Here is a 22,508-nt window from a genome sequence, read left to right as displayed (position 1 = left end):
AATTAATGATAAACATATCTAATTCAATAGGGGAAAGGTATATTATTTTAAAATGGTGTTAAGTATCTAGCAATCTGTTTAGAAATAAAGCAATCACATTCTTCTCATAAATCCAGATGGGTTAATGTAAAACAAAATATAAAACACACCATAATATTACTAGAAGAAAATGTAGGTGAGTATTCTCTGCAATCTTAGCATTGGAAAGGACCTCCTAAGAATACTATTGAAACCACAACCATTAAGTTAAGTTGGCATATTTTATTATAAAAAATGTAAATGGATGATTAAATGAAGAACACATACATTTAAAATATAAACAACAAATAGGAAAACTCTTTTATTTCTTTTTTTAAAAAAATATATTTTTATTGATTTTTTACAGAGAAGAAGGGAGAGAGATAGAGAGTCAGATACATCGATGAGAGAGAAACATCGATCAGCTGCCTCCTGCACATCTCCCACTGGGGATGTGCCCGCAACCCAGGCACATGCCCTTGACCGGAATCGAACCTGGGACCCCTCAGTCCACAGGCCGACGCTCCATCCACCGAGCCAAACCGGTTTCGGCTGGAAAACTCTTTTAACATCAAAGACCTTTTAAAAATAAAAAATAAAATGGAAATGATGGAGACAGTACTATAAACAGGTAATTCACAGGAGAGACAGGATGTTAAATAGGCAATTTACAAAGGAAATACAAATGCCTAAAATCTACCCATGTAAAGAATGTTCACCCTCAGTTGGAATCAAAGAAATGAAAATGAAATAATAGTTATTAATATTTTGTCTCACATTAAATTAGCAAAATATTGAAATCACTGTATTTTTGAGAGTGGGGAAAAGAGATATGAAAAATGTAAACATGTACATTTATAAAATCTCAAAGGCAATCTGAAAATATTTTAAAAATTACAAATTAATTTAATCATTTTTTCCTAAACCATGCTATTTTTAGGTCTTTATATTTTGAAAATAATTATAGGTGTGCAGAAAGCTTTGTTTCAAAGGATATTTATATATAGAATTATTCCCAGAAAAGAGAAATATACAGTCTAACAGGCGATATGTTAAATAAATTATAGTTTTCCTACACAATATAATCATATAATAGATACTTGGGTAAAAATGAAGAGGTCTGAGTCACATGGACATGGGTTAGATCCTTGTTCCCCCATTTCTTAGCTCTGTGATCATGAACAATTTGTTTAGCTCCCTTATGCCTCAATTTTTTGACATAAAATGGATATAACATCATGACTTTATAAGACAGAATTAAGAACTTAATGAAAAATAATTTAAACAATGTCTGGCAACTACATTAAGAAATGGCTGCTTGGGGTGGTGAACACACAATACGATATACAGATGATATATTATAGAATTGTATACCTGAAACCTACATAATTTTGTTAAACATTGTCACCCCAATAAATTTTTAAAAATCACTGTTATGATGGCACAATAACCTTACATCATTAAAAGGTAAGTAGATCTATATTTTAAAGCATATAGAAAGATGTCCGACACACCATTGGGTTACAAAAATGCGAAATAACATGGATGGTATGATTCATATAAATGATGTGTGTGTGCAACTTTTTCTTTGTCTTTCAATGATTCCATTAAATAATACTTTTATCACAGTGATAAACTCTTAACACACAACACAAATTAGAATCCAGGTAGAGACTGTATGGTATATTTATAAAGAATAGTTGTCTATCTCTCAAAGGTAGGATTTGTACGTTTATGTGCATATGTTTGTATATGTGGAATGGGGAAGAATACAGTTTAATCTCCAAAAGGAAAGGAGAATACTAAATGAGTGAAAAAGGAGGTAAAAGGATGAACTATTGTGTCATTTATATTCCAAGAAAGACTAGTAATAATTCTTCTTTAACACTCTAAAGATTTGATATAATTATCACCTTACTAATTAATTCAACAGTGATGTCTCTTTATCATTATTGGAAGAAAAATCAAGAGTGGTTAAAATAGAATGAAGGGGATAGAAGTGAGAAGAAAGCAGGGAGGGGAAGCTGAACATAGAGAACAGGATCCAGAGATGTGGACAAAAGCAGAAGGAAGAAGGGATAGAGGAAGAGCTCGATAAGCCTGGCTATTTCCCCCAAACTGGAGATGGGTAATGAATATTTTATCCCCCTGAGGCCCTAACAACATCATAACTAATATGGCCTTTCCAGAAGTCTCATTATGATGCTGATGCACAAAAATACATACATGTGGATTATTGCACACACACCACACAACGTGCTACACAGACCTATTCAGTCAGCTTCACAAACAATATCTCACACAAAGTCATAGACATCCACATGTCACAGATATACTCGCATAAGTATTTCTTATTATTTTTTGTTTGTTTCTTAATTCTCACCAGAGGATATTGTCCTCCGTTGATTTTTAGAGAGAGTGAAAGGGAGGGAGGGAGGAAGGGAGGGAGGGAGGGAAGGAGGGAGGGAGGGAAAGAGAGAGAGAGAGAGAGAGAGAGAGAGAGAGAGAGAGAGAGAGAGATGAGAAAGACACATCGATTGGTTGCCTCCCACATGTATCCTTACCAGGGCTGGGGAATGAACCTGAAACCAAGCTACATTCCCTTGACCAGGAATTGAACCTGAGACCCTTTGGTGTGTGGGCCAACGCTCTACCACCGAACCACACTGGCCAGGGCAATATTTCATATTCTTATGTATAAACCCTCATGGTCACCAAATCTTTCACCATAACAAAAGGAGTAATTGTATACTGAGCCAATTGGATACTGACCAAGGCTGGGCTGGTATAGGGGGACTCCCCATGCCTGGCTTGTATGGGGAGGATGTTGGAGTGTTGGAGTATAGGTGGGGTGGCACCGGCAGTGGGAGTCAGTGCCCGCCTCTGGACTAGATGGACAGCGCTGATTGTAATTGCACCCACTCTCCCTCATCTGCTGTTACTCACCAAGGGGATCAGAAGCGGCAATGCCAGCATTCCTAGAACAGTGTCCCATACGATCCTGGTTCCTTCACATCCGCTAGACTCAGTGTGCTCCAGATCAAGAGGCTTTTGATGGGATTTTTCAAAGCAAGATTCCTTGTTTCTTCACTTTTCTACCTGTTCGGTAAGAGATGGTGGAACAAATGCAAGCTGAGGGAAGCAATGAAAACTGAAGGGCTGACATCAGAGGGCAGGGGAGGGAGAGCCAGGCAGTAGCTCTTCAACAGCAAGAGGAAAGTAATGTGGGAGGGTGCAGCCTCCGTGGTCTCTCTAGAAACAGCCTCATCCCTGAAGGAGAAAGTCTGGAAGAGGATTTGGGGGTTAAGTTTCTAAAGAAGAAGAGTGGGAATAGAACTGTTGTCTCTGCGGGTCTAGCAGGGAAAACGAGGTGTAAGAGAATAAATTACAAAGTTAATCTTTCCCAACACCAAGCGCACCTCCTCACCCCCTCAACCAGGACTTCAGAATCCCACAAACTGAGCTTGGCAGTAGTTTTCCCACGCTCACCTGAGGGAGAGACCAGGCAGAACCAGGGCTGAGGAGTCATTGGTTTAAGGATCCAGGATCAAGTGTGGGAGAGACTGATTTCTGCAGCCTGCAGACCCACTCTTGAAGAATAGCACCAACTGTGTGGGTTGGTGCCTGAGCACTAGAGTCATCCTATCAGTGTGACTTCATCCCAAGCCTTTTTGCCTTATTTGATTCAAGGTACAAACTCCAATTCTCCTAGGTCCCAGTTCTGAACAAAGAAATTTCCTTCACAGAAATATTTAAGGCTGAGGTCCTGAGAGTGATGTAAATAAGCATTCCCTGGAGCTTTAAGAGCCCTCAACTTTATTATCTTTCCACCCTCTGAGACACCCTAAGGCACTTAGTGTTTCATTTGAAATCACAGACTGAAGCCTTCAGAGCATGCTCACCCCTCTTTCAAATTCCACACTAGTGTCATTCAAAAAGCAGCCGTTGATCTATTTCTAAGAGGTTTACAAGTTACCAAACTTGTGTTTTAATTTATATGGTGATTACATAGAAAGGACAATGAGCAGATATTGGGTTATCTGGATGCCAACTTTCTATTTGAGTGATGCAACTTGATTGAAGAGTTGCACTCCCATTTCTGTTTATGGTTGTTTTGGTGCCCTGTGATCACCATAAGGGATAGAGTTTAACTTGGTTAGTACTGTCTTAATATCAATATGACAAGAGGAGTCTTGAAAGTGCTGTTATATTAAAGTTACTAGAGGCCTGGTGCATGAAACTTGTGCACTCGTGAGGGGGGCGGGAGGTCCCTCAGCCTGGCCTGCACCCTCTTGCAGTCTGGGAGCCCTCGGAGGATGTCTGACTCACCGCATAGGCCCGCTCTCCATGGGGACATTCTTAGTGCTGCTGTGAGGCGGGAGAGGCTCCTGCCACCACGCATGAGCTTGGCTTCTGGCTGAGCGGCGCTCCCCCTGTGGGAGTACACTGACCACCAGGGGGCAGCTCCTGCATTGCACGTCATAGCGATCAGTTGTTCCATCATTAGGGCCGAAACTGGCTTTCCCACATCCCCTGAGGGGTCCCGGATTGTGTGAGGGCACAGGCCATGCAGAGGGACCAGGGAGGGATGCACGATTGGGGGCCGGGGAGGGTCTGTGGGAGGGCTCCAGGGTGTGTCCGGCCTGTCTTGCTCAGTCCCGGTAGGCCGGACCCCAGGAGCAAGCTAACCTACCTGTTGGAGCATCTGCCCCCTGGTGGTCAGTGCACCACGTCATAGCAAGCAGTTGAGAGGCCTTAGCATATCATTAGCATATTACACTTTGATTGGTTGAATGGCTGACTGCACAACTGTACACTTAGCATATTAGGCTTTTATTATATAGGATACGCTTTTAGTGGACATAAAGTCAAAGCATTTCTTTTGTGAGGATAATTACCAGTTAAAAGATCATTTTGTATACAACTGTTTCTTAAACTACTTGTTTCTTTTTAAAAAATATATATTTTTATTGATTTTTCACAGGGAGGAAAGGAGAGGGATAGAGAGTTAGAAACATCGATGAGAGAGAAACATTGATCAGCTGCCTCCTGCACACCCCCTACTGGGGACGTGCCTGCAACCAAGGTACATGCCCTTGACCAGAATCAAACCCAGGACCCTGCAGTCCGCAGGCCGATGCTCTATCCACTGAGCCAAACCAGTCAGGGCAAACTACTTGTTTCTGAAACTATTAATTTACAATAGCCAAGATATGGAAACAACCTGAATGTCCTTCCACCAATGATTGGATAAAGAAGATCTAGAACACATACATACAATGGAATACTACTTAGTCATTAAAAAAATGAAATATTGCCATTTGCAACAACATGAATGGATTTTGAGAATATCATGTGAAGTGAAATAAGTTAGAAAAAGACAAGAACCATATGATTTCACTCATATGTGGGATATAAAATAAAAAGCAACAAAGGAACAAAAAAAAATCATAGACAACCCTATGGTGGTTACCAAAGGGGAAGGGGTTAGGGAGAGGATGAAGAGTGTAAAGGGGGTCTAATATAAGGTGACAAGAGGAGACCAAACTTTGGGTGGTGGGCACACAATGGAATACACAGATGATGTATTATAAAATAGTAAACCTGAAACTTATATAATGTCATCAACCCAATACATTTAATTTCAAAACATAAACTCCTATGAGATTTGGTCCATTTTTATAGTCTCTAGTCCAGTGATGGCGAACCTTTTGAGCTCGGCGTGTCAGCATTTTGAAAACCCTAACTTAACTCTGGTGCCGTGTCACATATAGAAATTTTTTGATATTTGCAACCATAGTAAAACAAAGATTTATATTTTTGATATTTATTTTATATATTTAAATGCCATTTAACAAAGAAAAATCAACCAAAAAGATGAGTTCGCGTGTCACCTCTGACACGCGTGTCATAGGTTCGCCATCACTGCTCTAGTCTGTTCCTTTTCTGACTTTCTATTTCTGTACAAGTATCCTGCAATCTTAATTCCTCCTATTGCTTGTTTGTGTATTTGTTTGAGTCTTAGGTGTGGGGAATTTAATTAATTACAATCCTCAGTGACATATTACAGTGATTAGTGATTTTAAAGCCCCTCTCTTGTTTATTTATCTATACATTTATTTTATTTGTTTAATATATGTATATATCCATGCATCATTCCCATTGACCTCATAACCTTCTATTGTATGCAGTGCTTTTCATCTGGTCTCACAAAATGATTATTTTCTGTATATGTATTTATAATTTATAGAAATGATATTGTGTTATATGCCCCTTTGTTTCTTACTTTTCTCACTCAGTTCTAAGTCTTTAAGATCATTCATGTTGGTACATATACATCCAAACTCTCTGACTGTGGAATATCCTTGGTGTTCATCCATCGCATTTTCATTTATATCCTCTCCCAGGGAGGGATATCCCAATTACACACCATATCACCAACACAAATAACAGAACCACAAATATCCCAAGACTGAGTCTGTGTGAGAATATTTTGGCTCAATAATTGCTATATCATAGAATATGCATAAGCATAAGATGACCAAGTAATACTGGATTTCCCCCCAGAATGACTGTACTTCATCCCAATGCAAGTGTGCTCCCCTATTTTCTACTGTTTTTCCAGCACATTATTACTAACACAGGTAAATAAATATCTCTGTTGTTTTACTTTGTAGATATTTCTTTACTAATAATTTGAGCATTGCTTTATATTCATGTAGCCCTTTGAAGTTACTTTTTTTTTTTGGTAAATTCCCTTTTTATATTCTCTGCTATTTTTTTTGGGGGGGGGAGGGGGTCTTTATTTTTCTTGTTGATTTGTATAATTCATTGTGAATCCCTGGTAGTAAGTTCTTATTTCTTAGATTTTAGATAAAGTAAAAAATTCATCCATTTTTATTTATCTTTTAACTTTGTTCTTAATGTTCTTTATTAAACACAAATTTCAGATTTTATAAAATCAAATTCATCAAATTTTTCTTTCTTGGTTGTGCTTCGGAATTTTTTTACTCTAAGTCAGTGAGGTGTACTGCTATGTTTTCTTCTACAATGTCATTGTTCTATTTTAACTTTTAGGTATTTAATCCTGTTGGAGACTACCTCCTTATGTCATGTTAGGTAGAAATTCAGTTTTATTTTTCTCATTGTAGTCAACTAATTTTACCAACAACATTTACTGAACTATTTGTCCTTTCCCTAATGAGTTTTGGAATTAACTTTGTTTTACATGAAATTTACATATGGGTCTATCTATGAGCTCTCAGTTTGGCTCCATTTGTTTATTAGTCCTTTTTTATAATTTCTTTGTTGGGTTTCTGTTGTTGAAATATTAGCATCCCAGAGATAAGTCATATTTAATCATGCTGTATTATTTTAAAATACACCTGTGGATTGAATTAACTCTACATTGTTTGCATCTACATTCTCCCCCAAATGGAGATGTGAGTGCTGACATCTGTCCTCACAACCATTTGGGAACCTTCTGAGAGGAAATGCAGCTCAGGATCTGCCCTAATGATTCAGAATTCTCCTGAATTTTGTTTTTGTGGTTTGGCAATATGTCTCAATATCTGGTAGGGCATTCCTACATGACCTCTTTCAATATTCTGACTAAGTATGGATTGTTATTTCTCTACATAAATGTAAGAGTAAATATTTTGGGTTACTAAAAATATCCAACTAGAATGGTAATTGGTATTACCCTAAACTTATAGATCAATTTAGGTAGAAATTATATCTTTATAATATTAAAGTCATCTGATCCAAGAGATGAAATATTTCTCCATTTATTCAAATGATCTACTTCATGAGAGCTAATTTTTTTACCACCATGGAGATCTTGTGTATTCTTGATTTGTTTCCATATACTTCATAATTTTTGCTGCTATTGTGAAATTGTACCATTTTAAAAATTATATTCCAATTGGTTATTGCTGGTAGAGACGTAAAGAAAACTGTTTGTTTGTTTTTTAGGTTGAACTCTGATACAGGAAACTTGCACATCTTTATTGCTTCTAGCAGTTTGTTCATTGAATTCTTTTAGGCTGGTAATCATATGATCAGCAAATAGTAAATTTTTATTTTTTTCTCTTCCATTTCTTATGCCTTATATCTTTTCCTTTTATCTTTTTTCTTTTTTTATTGTGTTCTTCATGACTCCCAGTACTTTGCTAAACAGTAATAGTGTGGGCAGCATTTTTTTGTCTATCTTAGAGACTGCACCAATAATTTCTCTAGTAAATATGAGAAGTGTTGTTGGGTTTTGGTGCATAACCAACCAGCTTAACAAAAAACCTTTATCTTATTTATGATTTACAAAGATTAAAACATAATAAATAGGTGTTTTTTTTTTCTTAACACATGTGTTTTCTACATCACTGAGATTTTTATCTGATTTTATTTTTCAGTGTAATAATTTGTGAATTTCTTTGTTGGGTTTCTGTTGTTGAAATATTAGCATCCCAGAGATAAGTCATATTTGATCATGCTGTATTATTTTAAAATACACCTGTGGGTTAAATTAACTCTACATTGTTTGCATCTACATTCTCCTCCAAATGGAGATGTGAGTGCTGACATCTGTCCTCACAACCATTTGGGAATTTCTGAGAGGAAATGCAGCTCAGGATCCACCCTAATGATTCAGAATTCTCCTGAGCACGATACCTGCTCCAGAGACTGCTCATGTATTCCTCTGCTCACTTAAATGGGACTATTGTTGCCCTGAAGTCAATGCTAAGACCTCTGGACATGGGGGATGTGGGGATTCCCCTCCTGCCTTGTCCTTGATGTTACTGAGCCCTTTGACTTCATAACAAGATGCTCCCAGTCTCTGCTCTGCCCCTTCTGCAGCCAATGCACTTGCTGCACCTGCAGCAGTTTCCCCCTCAACTGTGAGATGTCTTTGCTGGTTTGAACGTTTTTCTCCCAGGTATGAGAAAATGTTGGTAAGTGTATTGGAGGGAGGGAAAGACTAGGCACGAGTTGAACAAAGAGGATAACTTGGCATATACTGGGAGTGAATTGGTTTCAATCCCTTCATAGATTTGATTTTTTTAATTCGACTAATTTGTCCAAACAATGTGATTCTTAGGGCTAAATCTTCTGTAATAAATCTAGCCAAGGTTTTTTCCCCACAGCAGATCTATCTTATCAAACCATGGTCTTCACCTGATGGAGACATAAGCAGAGCTTCCATGGAGTCATTATTGGTCCTCTGGGTGAGAATTCTTATGTGTGTGGGGGGCTGTGGAGACAGTAAAGTACGTGGATACGGAAGGTAGGGGGTAGGTGATTTTGAGGATGAAAGATTTTGGAATCTGAAGAGAAATTTCATATGTTCTCTTGGTTCCTATAGATTTCCTCAGTATCCTCTTTCTAAAAGAAATGCCAATTAGACAATGCTTGGCTCTGTGACCTTACCATCCCATTCCACATCAAGTAATACGTGCCATTTTTAGAGAAATGCACTTAAAATTTAATGTTAAATCTGGAAGACAGAATAACACGAAATGGTTCTCTTAGAGAAGCTTCCTGACCCTGAGGTTGCCCAGGGAGCATTTTATCCTTCACATTCGCATGGGAGAATAACATTCTTTAAAAAACAAATTGGGAGCAGTCAGGGATGTAGTCTTCTAATATTGTACTCCCAGGGTCAGTGAGCATTCCTGCCATCTGACAGGTCACAAGTCACACTTATCTCTGACTCATTCGCTATCTTCTGCTATTTTGGTTCAGGTCAAGTCAGCTCAAAAACATGCACTAGACACTTATTCCATCCCAGGATTTATCATATTTGCTGTGAATAAAGATGAGTGAGGTATGGTTGCTGCTCTTGAATATCTTATAGTGACAGAGAAAGAAACTAATTTCAACGTAATTGGTTAAGAGCTATGATGGAGGTAAGCACATCCTGCTGTAAATACATTTCTGTGTCTAGGATATATTTGCTTTTTGTGAATGTGTGTATTTGTGTGTGTCTATTTCTACGTGTGTTGGAGATAGGTGGGAGTGGGGAATGGGTAAGAAGGCTGAGAAATCAGCAATATCGTGTAGTTGCCCTACCACTAGGTTAACCACCAACTTGGGCATCACTTAGAACTTCGGGACAAGTGTTTAGTGTTATCCTCTATATCTTTTCATCAAAAGTGAGAACCATTATTTGCTTACTATTTAATTTTCTCTGAGATCTAGACACATAATTGATACTATTGCACTAAATTCTGCTCTGGGGAGGGTGTTAACTGTGGGAGGAGAAGTAAGTGTAAGGCACCTGAGCTGAACCATAACCTGGAGACTTTACGAACTAACCAGACAGTACCTTCCACTAGGTGGATACTAATACCAAAAGTACCTATCTTAAAATTACTTGTGTTCTCAAAATTTATTTTTATATCAGCTATTTAAAAATAGACTATATTTCCCACTAGACACAATTCTATATTACTTTTATTTGTAATTGTTAGATCATACAGACTCACTTGGTCCAGTACATTCATTCATTAAACTAATATTTGTTGGGAATCTATGATGTTCCAGAGAACACACTGGCACTGGGGATAAACCGTGACTATAGTTTGGCCCTTCCTATCTGAGAGTCTTTGGCCTCAGAAGCTAGGTCTTTTATTTGTATCCCAAGGAAATGCTTGGCTGAATACATTTACTCAACAAATAAAGTGATTGAATATTCAAAGTGTGATGTATGTTCAATGAAAATGATGTTAACACTATGCAGAGATGTGATTGTTCATATTAACATTTTATTTATTCATTTACTATTTCAATGATAAATTGAAATCTTTCATCAGTTTGACTCACAGACCCATCCAAATGCCTAAGACTTCATTATCAGATTATATAGAGTGTAACTGTATTTTTTTTTGGAGAAAATTCCTGGCAATTCCACGAGCCCAATAGTTCTTAACTTGGAATTCAGAGACTTCTTTAATTTAGCTGTGAATGCTATTTACATTAAAGTGAATCTAAAATGTCCTTCTTGTTTTATAGTATCCAGCATTGTAATATCCATGGCTTTATCACCAATGGAAATTGGAGGTATATTTATATCACATTGCAGTTGTTGAAGATATCTCAAAATATCATTTAAGTTCATCACTTTTAAATTAAGGTGGTTATTAGACCCATCACAACATTTAAAAAATTTAATGATTTGAAGAAGCACATGAATTATTATATCACATATTTGTTTTCTAAAATTATTTTGATGACTATATTTTGATGTAATGGTTTCCTTGACAATCCTATACATTCTACCTTTATATGTATGTACATGTATGTATATATGTATGTATGCATTTGATGTATTTAAAACATAATTTGAAGTATTTTATCAGAAAGATGAAGAGTTGATAGCCCTCATGTACAGCCTTAAAATTTAGACTTTAAATTAAATTTCCTTTTACTCTTGTTGGAGAGGCCCTATGATATTTTATTATTATTCCCAAATTCTTAATTTTTAGGCAGGCTTTTTAAACAACTTTTTATTTGATTTATTTAATTAATGATAATTTATTGAACAAAGCTCTATGCTATGTCTAATAAAGTACACAAAAAAGAAAGACATAGACGCACTGACTTGTTTGGCTCAGTGGATAGAGCGTCGGCCTGCAGACTCAAGGGTCCCGGTTTTGATTCTGGTCAAGGGCATGCACCTTGGTTGTGGGCACATCCCCGGTGGGGGGTGTGCAGGAGGCAGCTGATCGATGTTTCTCTCTCATCGATGTTTCTAACTCTCTATCCCTCTCCCTTCCTCTCTGTAAAAAAGCAATAAAATATATTTTTTTAAAAAGAATGAAAGACATAGACACAACTTTCAAAGGAGTTTGTCATTTCTGGGAGGAGTAGACAGATAACATCAGGCAGGGAGAGATGGTGGGCTGGAGGTTGCAGATCAGTGCCAGGTAGTCTGAAAAATAGCCATGCTGGTGGCTTAGCATGGAAATTATGTCATGATGGTGTGTCTGTTGTTTTGGAAGTTCACTGATATTTGGGAGCTCTAGCTGAAGGTGAGGAAAGAAATTCCAAAGAGATTATGGCACACTATCCAGAGTTACCTCTTCGTTTCCCAGCTCCTTCAGAATGGGTCATTTTCTCTAAGACAAAAGTCAGTTCTGCAGGGTACTTTGGCTCTGTTTGATTTCTTATGCCTTCATGACCACCCATTCAAGAAGGAGACAACAGAAACAGTTGTATATCCAAAGACTTAAAAATATTTGCACCAGCATGAGATGGAAAAGGTGTGGTAAGAGCAACACAAAACTCAAAGGCTTTAGTTAATAACAAAGTGAAATTAAATGGCATGACTTTACACATGAATTTAATCTGTCTTTTTATTATTAGATATCTGATATTCAGAATAAAGAAGATGATTTTGGATCTAGTCTACACTTTCCAGATGACACTAAAAATGAACGCACCAACTTATAAAGTATTAAATTGCAAAATTGAAAATATTCCAACTAAAGCAGCATGACAATCTTCTGAAAACCTTAAAAAGGGGATTCTTGAAATGGTTGGTAGTGATTGGAGGCAACATTTAATTATATATTTTATAGGTTACACACACCAACTCTGACTTACATAATTTTATAGATGACACACACCTATGTTTAGCGTGTAGTGACTTGATACTGAAAAAAGAGACAAACCATGAGACAGACAAATCAGACACAGGTGACAGAATTCTTCCTCCTGGGACTCTCTGACGACCGGCACACCCAGCAGCTGCTCTTCATCTTATTCCTGGGTATCTATCTGGTCACTGTGCTTGGAAATGTGCTTCTCCTGACCCTTGTTCAGGTTGACGCCCGGCTTCACACACCCATGTATTTTTTTCTCTGCAATTTATCTCTGGCTGACCTCTGTTTCTCTACCAACATCGTTCCCCAGGCCCTAGTCCACCTGCTATCCAGGAAAAAAGCCATTTCATTCACACGTTGTGCAGCTCAGCTTCTATTCTTCTTGATTTTGGGTGGTACACAGTGTGCCCTTCTGGCAGTGATGTCCTATGACCGGTATGTGGCCATCTGTAACCCTATGCATTACCCCACCATCATGACTTGGAAGGTATGTGTCCAGCTAGCTGCGGGATCATGGGCCAGTGGCATTCTGGTATCTGTGGTGGATGCCACCTTCACGCTAAGGCTACCCTACAAAGGCAGCAATAGTATTGCTCATTTCTTTTGTGAGGCACCTGCACTATTGATCCTAGCAACCACAGATGCCCGGACTTCAGAGATGGCCATTTTCCTCATGGGGGTTGTGATTCTCCTCATGCCTGTTTCCCTAATTCTGGTATCCTATGGCCACATCATAGTGACTGTGGTCAGGATGAAGTCAGCAGCAGGGCGGCTCAAGGCATTCTCTACCTGTGGCTCCCACCTCATTGTGGTCATCCTTTTTTATGGGTCAGGAATTGTCACCTACATGACACCAAAGTTTTCCAAAGAACAGGAAAAACTGGTGTCTGTGTTCTATGCTATGGTCACCCCCATGCTTAATCCCCTCATCTACAGCCTGAGGAACAAGGACGTGAAGGGAGCTCTGAGGAAAGTGACCACAAGGAATCTCCCGTGCAGGCTTGGCGTTTGCCACTAGCAGTGAGACCCTGCTGGTTCTCTATTTGGAAGACTTGCTGAGTAGTTTCCTTAGCAAGACTAGAACATGGTATGAGTCTCATCCTTGGGTCTTATCCAGGGACCCACCCTCCATCCTTCACCCAGCACTTCCTCCGTAGAAGAAGGACAGTAATTCATGGAGCAATAAGAAGGAGGGCCTTCCTTCTGGTTAGTTTTTTTAGCATCTAAGAGTTAGGAACTCCTCTGAGAAATATCCGCATTTTTATAAACCATGGAACTGAAAGGGGGCAGAATAGAATTTGGGGAACCAGCTAGTATTGTAAGAAATATTAATCATACTCTCTTAACCATGATTGTTTTATTTTGATTAAAGAAGTACACATTCTGCCCTAACTGGTTTGGCTCAGTGGATAGAGCATTGGCCTGTGGACCCAAGGGTCCCAGGTTCGATTCCGGTCAAGGGCATGTACCTTGGTTGCGGGCACATCCCCAGTGGGAAGTGTGCAGGAGGCAGTTGATCGATGTTTCTCTCTCATCAATGTTTCTAACTCTCTATCTTTCTCCCTTTCTCTGTAAAAAATCAATAAAATATATTTAAAAAAAAAAGAAGAAGAAGAAGGCACATTCTACCCTGGCTGGAGCTGACCTGGAGATGCAGCCCTTCCTCCCCATTTGGAGCTGCCGATTATCATGGAAAGATAACAATTATGCTGCAGAAACCAGAATCACCAGCCCTTTAAAGATCTCCAGCCTTTCTGCATACCTGCAGGCCTTTGCAAACCTCCAGCCTGCTTACCTTTTAATTGCCCATCTGGCACTCCCTTGGGCTATTTCTGCATATAACCCCAGCCCTTGCATATAACTAAGCCCTTTGAAGACCCCTAGTCTAGCGGTTCTCAACCTGTGGGTCGCGACCCCTTTTGGGGTTGAATGACCCTTTCGCAGGGGTCGCCTAAGACCATTGGAAAACACATATATAATTACATATTATTTACAGTAGCAAAATTACAGTTATGAAGTAGCAATGAAAATGATTTTATGGTTGGGGGTCACCACAACATGAGGAACTGTATTAAAGGGTTGTGGCATTAGGAAGGTTGGGAATCACTGCCCTAGTCCTTTTGCATATCTGTAAACTGCCCTTTTTCCTACTCTTCCTTTGTAGTTCTACCTATATAAACAGTTGGCTTATGGGGAGCTGCAGAGCAGATTTTTGTGGCTAATCTGCTGCTCTCCCATACTGCTGGCAGTATTGGAATAAATGCTCATATATGATTCAACCCTGTCTCTTCTTTATTTGGATCAAGTAGTGATAAGCAGCACAGACCCATTGTTTGTCCATTTACAGAACCCATAAAATCTATCTTATTAAATTATGCTATATATTAATATTTATCTTATCCCAGAACCTACTGCAATATTTTGTATTTTAATATTTCTGAGCCTCATTAAATAATCAATAAATTAACAAAAATTATTTAATCATTTACTATGAGTTAGGTGCTACATATATGTGTTCATGCACTTGTTCCTGTGAAAGAATGTAGGGGGGCTAGCAGCCTGACTCTGTAATTAGATAATTAGATAATTAGTATCCTAATGCACATTTTTGTTAGTCTATAATCAAGTCACTGCTCCTTCCTTAGTTATCTGGGTCTTGCAAGACCTATTTATTTAAATACTCCCAATTTACAAGGGCCATAAACCAAGATGTAACAGCTTAGCTAGTGGGAGTTCACCAAGCACCATCCAGGTTAGGCATTTAGATACTGAAAGGGCGAGGGCTATGTCCTCCATCTTACCCTAGCAGCCATGTGCTCGGCAAGGCTTCTTCCCAGAAGCCCAAGCCTCTGCTAGCCATGCCCAGGATTTCTTTAAACTAACCAATGACAATCAAGGGACGTGCGCACCATAGATAAGACCACATCCTGTGTAACAAGACCCGACTTGCACCTGGCCAATCGGCAGGGCCCACAGTCATCTCTCCTCCCCTCACTCCACCCCCCTATTAAAATCCCTTTTTCCCACAGGGCAGGCACTCTTGTCTCGCCGTTGCGTCGGTAGAGGCTGGGAGCCAGACCCGGGTCTATAATAATAATAAAGACTCTCTGCTTTTGCATCGGACTCGGCTGGCTCCCTGTTGGTCTATTGGGGATCTTGAAATCTGGGCATAAAATTTGGGGGCTTGTCCGGGATTCCCCAAAACCATCGAGGGACCCCGATCCGGAGAGTCTGACTGACCGTGGTAGGTGTCTGTGTCGTTGTGTGTTCTGTTCTGTGCGAGCTCATTTCTGAAATCTGTAAATGCTCATAATGATCTAGGTGGACACACTGGGGGATCACGGGCGGGAGGAGTTGGGGGACGTCCCGGTCCTCCATCTGGAGGGGTGTAGTTTTGCTTCCACGGAGTCGGAAGGTCTGTAGAAACCCCTCAATCTGAGATGAGGTGGCTCGCTCCCACCAGTTGGTGCATGGCTACCGTCTAATCTGTAGTTTGCTTCCGTGGAGTTGGAAGGTTGTTTTGGTTTTGCTTCCATGGAGTTGGAAGACTGTATTTGTCTGTGTTTGTGTTTTTTTTTTCTGTTTTCTGTGGACTTACTGGATGGACGTTATGGGACGAACTCAGACTGCTCCTTTGGGTATTGTGATTGATCATTTCAAGGAGATTGGGGGAGGCTGTAGAGCTCCCTCAGGAGTTGGGAAGTTGTTATTTTTTAAACTCTGAATGAATGTCTGGTGAAAGTGTGTGAGTGTGGAGGGAGGGGGCCTGCCCTCTCCCCTCCTTTGTGTGGTGGTCGGGTGAGCGTCTGAGTGAGGATCTGTGAAAATAGGTCACCCCCTCCCCAAGTAAATGCATCTGGGATTTCTGTGCACGTATAGAGAGAAAAGCTGGCTTAAAAGTAACGCGCGCATAGTCCGATTTTGGATAGAGTTTTGAGCTGGAGTTCTCTTTGCAAATGTGCAGGATGGAGCCCAAGACTGATTATTTACCAAAGGGGGGAAAAGAGATGCTAGCTAGATTATAGCAGCAGGATTGGCATTTCCATAATAAAGAACAGTTTTTCCAAGGGGGGAAAAAAAACTGTTCCTTTGTTAATTAAGAAAGCTTTTCTTAATGGAGGAAGGGTGCCGGGGTCCAACCCCAGCGGGTCCAGGGGTCCCCAAAGGCGTAGACGGAGTTAGTGAAGAAGGAATGACACGGAAAGGGTGTTCAGATGATCATCATAGCAAGGTTCTCTAGCCATGTTCTGGTCAGGATCTCCAGTGAGGTTCTGGTTAGGATCTCCAGCCAGGTTCTGTGTCCATGTTCTCTTGCTAGGTTCTCCAGGTTCTCCAGCCAGGTTCTGTAGCCATGTTCCCTCGCTAGGTTCTCCAGCCAGGTTCTGTCCAGGTTCTCCAGCCAGGTTCAGTCACCAGGTTCTAGTCAGGTTCTCTTGCCCATTTCTGTAGTCAGGTTCAGTCCAGGATCTTTTGCCATGTTCTCTCCAGCGAAGTTCTTCTGTCTCTAGTTCTGTGTAGGTTCTGTCTTCTTAGTTCTGTGTTCTAAGCTCTGTATTCTAAGTTCTGTGTTCTAAGTTCTGTATTCTAAGTTCTGAGTCTTGCTGTCTTGTTACATCTGTATTTATACCAGTTGATTCAATCCTATCAATCTCTATTACAAAGGTTAGGGCGTTTCTTATCTCCATTCCAGGGAGTAAAGATTATGTAGCTTAAGCATGATTATTCGTAGTTAAAGTGATTAATTACCCGCCTGGCACTTAGTTGAGGGGTTTTATTCCCTCCCTAACTTCAGGGGAAAATCCCTACCTGGGGAAACACCCTTTCTCAGAGACCTTGGTTAAAACACATAGTGCCAAGAAGGTGAGCAAACATATTAAGAACAGTATGCCATATATGCCAGGTCCCTTGAAACAGCAAGCATGGACCGGCTCCCGGCAGAAGGGGATAGTCACCTCCCGCCTGTAGCAAAATCTTAAAGAATGTGGTCAATTTACATCTGAAAAGACCAGGTAGGCCAGAACCTGTTTTGCAAGGCTCAAATGTGGTTTTCCAGAGCCACTTGATAGTAAAAAGTAAAGTTTACTGAATCAAATTATAAAAACTGCTCAGTAATTTGGATTTGAATCTCAAGAAAAAACTAAGTAGCCCAGGTAAAAGATGGCTACACCCTTTAATTAAGGCTGGCTTCCCCAGGCAATTTCTAATGGAGGAAGGGCTAGCCTCCCTTCCCCCAACAGAACAAGCAGGTAGGCAAAAATTTCCCGCCAGTGACAACTTATAAAGACAGGTTTGCTTCCCAGTTTCTCATCCTTGGGAGAAAGAATAGAACTAATTTGCATTTTAATGGTTACCTGTTTCTAGTCAAAGGCAGCCCAAGGCTTTGGGAGTTTGCTAAATTGAACAAATGCTAAAATGTCTTGCATTTTGAAGTTTATTCTTAAAAATGTTACTGATTGAGAAATGCTGAATATTTGACTTGCCAGCTAAAAGTTTAAGGTTCGGATTGAATTGGGAAAAATTGTGTAACTGTGGTAACTAAATGCCTTTGCATATCAGTCTGATTCTAATAAAATTTCTGTTTGTCTACAATGCATCCACATGACTTGCCGCCCCCCCTGGGGGCCGCCATCTTGAAACAGCAAAGGCCCCTTCCTCTGATTTAGCAATGTCTCACTGAGGCAGGATGGAATTTCAGGGGTGGAGCTTTAAGGCAGAGTTTTATGGGGCAGGAAGTGTGCTTGCCTCTCGGATTTATTTTTAAGCTAATCTCTTAAATCTAGAAAACCCTGCTTTCCTTAAACTAAGGACAATTAAAGGTTATGTCAAAGTCTTTAAAAGGGACTGATAGCAATAATCCAATTTCTAAAGTAAAGTAGGATTATTTCAGGTAGAAACTGGCTTCATACTGATATTAGAGGGCACATTTTTCCTTTGTCTAGGAGGGACAGCACAGCTGTCCCAGGGTCGGAGGGCTCCAGTTCAGTGTTCTGGAGACCCAGGACATGCCTAAGTATAACCTATGTTACCCAAGGACTCTAGAGAATGTGTTTACCCAAAGCTGTGGTTTAGATTGTATGCTATCTCTGCTTCTGTAAATTGATCTGTCCTTATTGCTTAAATATGTATTTTTGTTGTTTAAAATTGTTAAACTAGTGAAATTTCTGTGTCTCTTTAAAAAATTTGAATGTATTGCTAATCTGAGGAATGTTAATTATTTACATGTCACCTAAAAATTAAGACCAAAAGTTCTAACTAACTGGAAAGCATGGCTTTGGTGTGATGGGAGGAAAGAGAAATGTTGAATGAATGATAGACCAATGAGCTGGGACTGGTCACTGATGGTGGATTGTGAGAAGGGCTGGACGTGGCCTAACTTCTCCTTCCTTTGTACCCCTGTAACTTCAAAAGGTACTTCTGGCCTTGGTTTTCTTGGTTTTTCGTTTTGGATTTGCTTGTTTGTGAGCCTTTTTGGTTTTGGTTTTGTTTGTGAGTCCAATGTGTTTACTCTGTTGATTTTGTTGCTTCGCCGAAACCCCCTTGAAGCACATTCTATGGTTCTTTCCTTCCTCTTTAACTTTTGGGGAATTGTGTGAATGGATTACTGATATAGATTATCAAGGGTCTCTATTCAGGGACTTGTTCTGTATCTTGACACAACTGAAACTGATTTGTTGGTATTTTGTGGTATAAATGTGGCGTGCTCCTCAGTATGAGTACCGTTTCTGTCTGGATGAGACATAGGTCAAGAATCCTGTCTTGGGATGTGGGAAAGGGAGGCCCCCACATCTGTTCCTGTCAGGCCCCCATCAGGGGACTTGGGCAGTGTTCCTGTTATTTGCTCAAGATCCCAAGACTGTAAAAGTACTTGTTCACTGAAAGGGTATAAGTGTAAATGTTTATTTGATGTTTGTATGTCTACTTGGATATAATTATTTGTTCATGTAAGTGTGGAAGTCTGCGGGAAAAAAAAAAGCACACGCTTGATTTCTTTAAGGCTGAGTGCTCTGAGTGATAGCAAAGCGCCCTGAGTGGCCACTGGGATCTTTCCCCAAGAGCGCTTGCTCTCTGTCAGAGGTGGAATCGGCCCGCCTAACTAGTAAACATCTCTGTCTGTCTGTTTGCTGGGAACTTTGATTTGCTATGTGATATTCTGTGCTTGGTTGGGATTTTGGAATTTTGGGGTAGATTTAAAAGGTATTTGTGGCTTTTCTAGTCTAATTGGGACATTTAAGGGTAGGGCTCACAGTTCTTCAGGGCAGAGATTTCATGGGCCCTTCCCCCGCCTGTGCTGAATTAAATAATACAGGCCAGTGTCATTTGGCTTGCTGGTTAAAGGAAGACAATGGGCCTTAGAATCTGTAAAGGTGGGCAGGAATGAAGTTGGTCAAATGTACTGAAAGGGTTTGGTACCTGTTGCTGCTAGCAAAGGAGGGGCTGATACCCCCTTCTAGCGCACTCCCTTGAAAGAGGCCTGGTTGCTGCTCTGCCACAAAGGAAACTGGTGGAAAGGCAAGAAAGCAGAGCGCTGTAACTAATAAACAGGGTTACCTAGAAGCCATCAGGACTTTGAAGTTCTCCAAAAGAGGAGAAATCTGACTCGGAGACTGGCCGAAACCTCATTGGGTTGGAAGAACTGGAGGCTATGATAGGTTCCGATAACGGACCAGCCTTTATTTCACAAGTAACTCAGGTAGTAACCAGGGCTACTGGGGCAAATTGGAAATTACATTGTGATTATAGACCCCTGAGTTCAGGGCAGGTAGAAAGGAACCATGGAGACTGGCGGGGACTGGGTGGCTCTCCTACCATATGCCCTTTACCGGGTAAGGAACTCCCCTTACACCCTGGGCTTTACTCCCTATGAAATCATGTTTGGCAGGACACCCCCTATCATTCCTAACCTTAAAGCTGACTTTCTTACTGCAAGAACTATCTCTTTCCTTGAGAGGGCTCCAGAAGGCACACAAGGACATTTGGCCGCGCCTCTGCGCCATCTACGAGACCAGCCCAACCCCAACTCCTCATCAGCACAGACCAGGAAATTGGGTCTACGTCAGAAGGCACCACCGGGAGACCCTCGAGGCACGTTGGAAGGGTCCCAACACTGTGGTGCTGACGACCCCCACCGCTCTCAAGGTAGACGGCGTCGCGACCTGGGTCCATCACACTCATGTCCGGGTCAGTGGACCCATCCGTGATCCGGGAAGACTTCGTCACCAAGTGGAGCGTCGATCGAGATCAACGAAACCCGCTCAAGCTCAAGCTACAGCGTGCTCGACCTGCCTGATGCTGGTAACATTGCTTGCGATCACTCCTACCACTGGGAGCCCCGACAATACTGTGTAATAGACTTAGATGATGCCTGCATCTTCATGGACATGGCTCCAAAGAGACAAGGAAAATTTATAGGATCACATGTTTAGTAGCAGAAGATTTGGCTGCCTGAAGCAGCCATGATGCCAATATTATGTTTCATTGTATTGATATGTTATATTGACCTTTGATTCTCTTGCAGGTTTGAATGTATGTTGGTTATCCTGAAAGGGGAGTGTGTGGGGTGAACCCCAAAAGTAAAAGGTGTCTAGCTGCCAAGAGGGCAGGTGCCCAACTGGGCAGGGAAAGGTGCCCATCAGGTTTTGGTCTCTGTTGAGAGACAGTTAACGGTTGGCAGCCTGTATACTGTCTTGCAGGCCTGCGTAACCATGCCCATGTCAGGGATAGTAAAGCCGGGAAAGGCCTGTTTGGAATAGAAGGTCTGAGGCATGGTTATGCATAGAAAAAAGGTTTATAAATCCATGAAAAGGAATTGACAAGGAAAGTCAGAAAATCTTAGAGCAGATCAGTATGTTTTTCTCCTTATATAATTCCTATGAAATATTGGCAATGCTAAATAAGTCATGGCAATACATTTCTTTGCATAGATTCAATAAGACTAGTTCCTAATAATGGTTTTATTAACGGAAAACTTTGACTGGAATATCATGTTTTGAAGAGAACTGTCTGGACTCTAAAGACTTAAAGGCAGTAAGAATGCCATGAAGAAAGCCTGGTATCCTACTTGGAAGCCCTGAAGATGGCTGGCGCTGGAGCATCAGGCCCATGCCCTACCATCACTGGAGGTTGGTAAGAGTAGAAGGGGAGCAGTAAAGATGCCTCTGTGTCCCTGTGGAACCCCCACACTCTCTGGGCCGCAATGAGTAGGAGGGCTACTGAGATGGGCCTTAAAGCCTGGAGTGTGGGCTCAGGTGGAGTTGCTACAGGTGAGGAATTCATCTAACTCAGCAGATACTGCAGGCAGGCCTGATGGCAGCTGGATGGCTTGGCTTCCTGGCCCTACGGGGCATATTAAAATTCAACCATGAGGTTCCAGCAAAGGTAGTCAGTTACCCTTCTTGTTGTGTTTATGCAAACATCAGGCCAAATTGAATACAGTAGATAAATTGATCTTGATTTGGCTTTTTAACAGCCATGGAGGAATTTTAAAAAGAAAAATCCAATTTCAATAGAACTTGTTAAAGCTAAAATGGTTTCTTTCCCTTCCACCGGACCATTTGTTAAGCTTATAGGGATAGTTCAGTTGATAGTTCTGTGTGCCCAGTACGGGCCTCTAGCAATGGTGAAATAGAAATGCAGTCCGTCTCATGATTGAGCCGGAAGTTCCAAGACAAAGGGGGGAATGAAAGGGCGAGGGCTACGCACTCCATCTTACCCTAGCAGCCATGTGCTCGGCAAGGCTTGTTCCCAGAAGCCCAAGCCTCTGCTAGCCACGCCCAGGATTTCTTTAAACTAACCAATGACAATCAAGGGACGTGCGCGCCATAGATATGACCACATCCTGTGTAACAAGACCTGACTTGATCCTGGCCAATCGGCAGGGCCCACAGTCATCTC

The 22,508-nt window shown here is 40.8% G+C and overlaps 1 protein-coding gene across 1 annotated transcript; it reads left to right on the top strand.

The window, feature by feature from the left end:
- Positions 1 to 12,687: 12,687 nt before the first annotated feature.
- On the top strand, positions 12,688 to 13,635 carry LOC118665404 (olfactory receptor 2D2-like). Its single transcript, XM_036326878.1, has one exon. It carries the CDS (start codon positions 12,688 to 12,690, stop codon positions 13,633 to 13,635), a length of 948 nt encoding a protein of 315 aa, XP_036182771.1.
- Positions 13,636 to 22,508: the final 8,873 nt, after the last annotated feature.

Source organism: Myotis myotis, unplaced genomic scaffold (assembly GCF_014108235.1).
Source record: "Myotis myotis isolate mMyoMyo1 unplaced genomic scaffold, mMyoMyo1.p scaffold_m19_p_10, whole genome shotgun sequence".
Lineage (NCBI taxonomy): Eukaryota > Metazoa > Chordata > Mammalia > Chiroptera > Vespertilionidae > Myotis > Myotis myotis.
Note: the sequence above shows the minus strand (reverse complement) of the source record. Positions and strands in the feature narration are given on the sequence as shown.

Coding starts and splice junctions, on each gene's coding strand:
- LOC118665404 (XM_036326878.1), top strand. CDS start 12,688: ATGAGACAGACAAATCAGACACAGGTGACAGAATTCTTCCTCCTGGGA.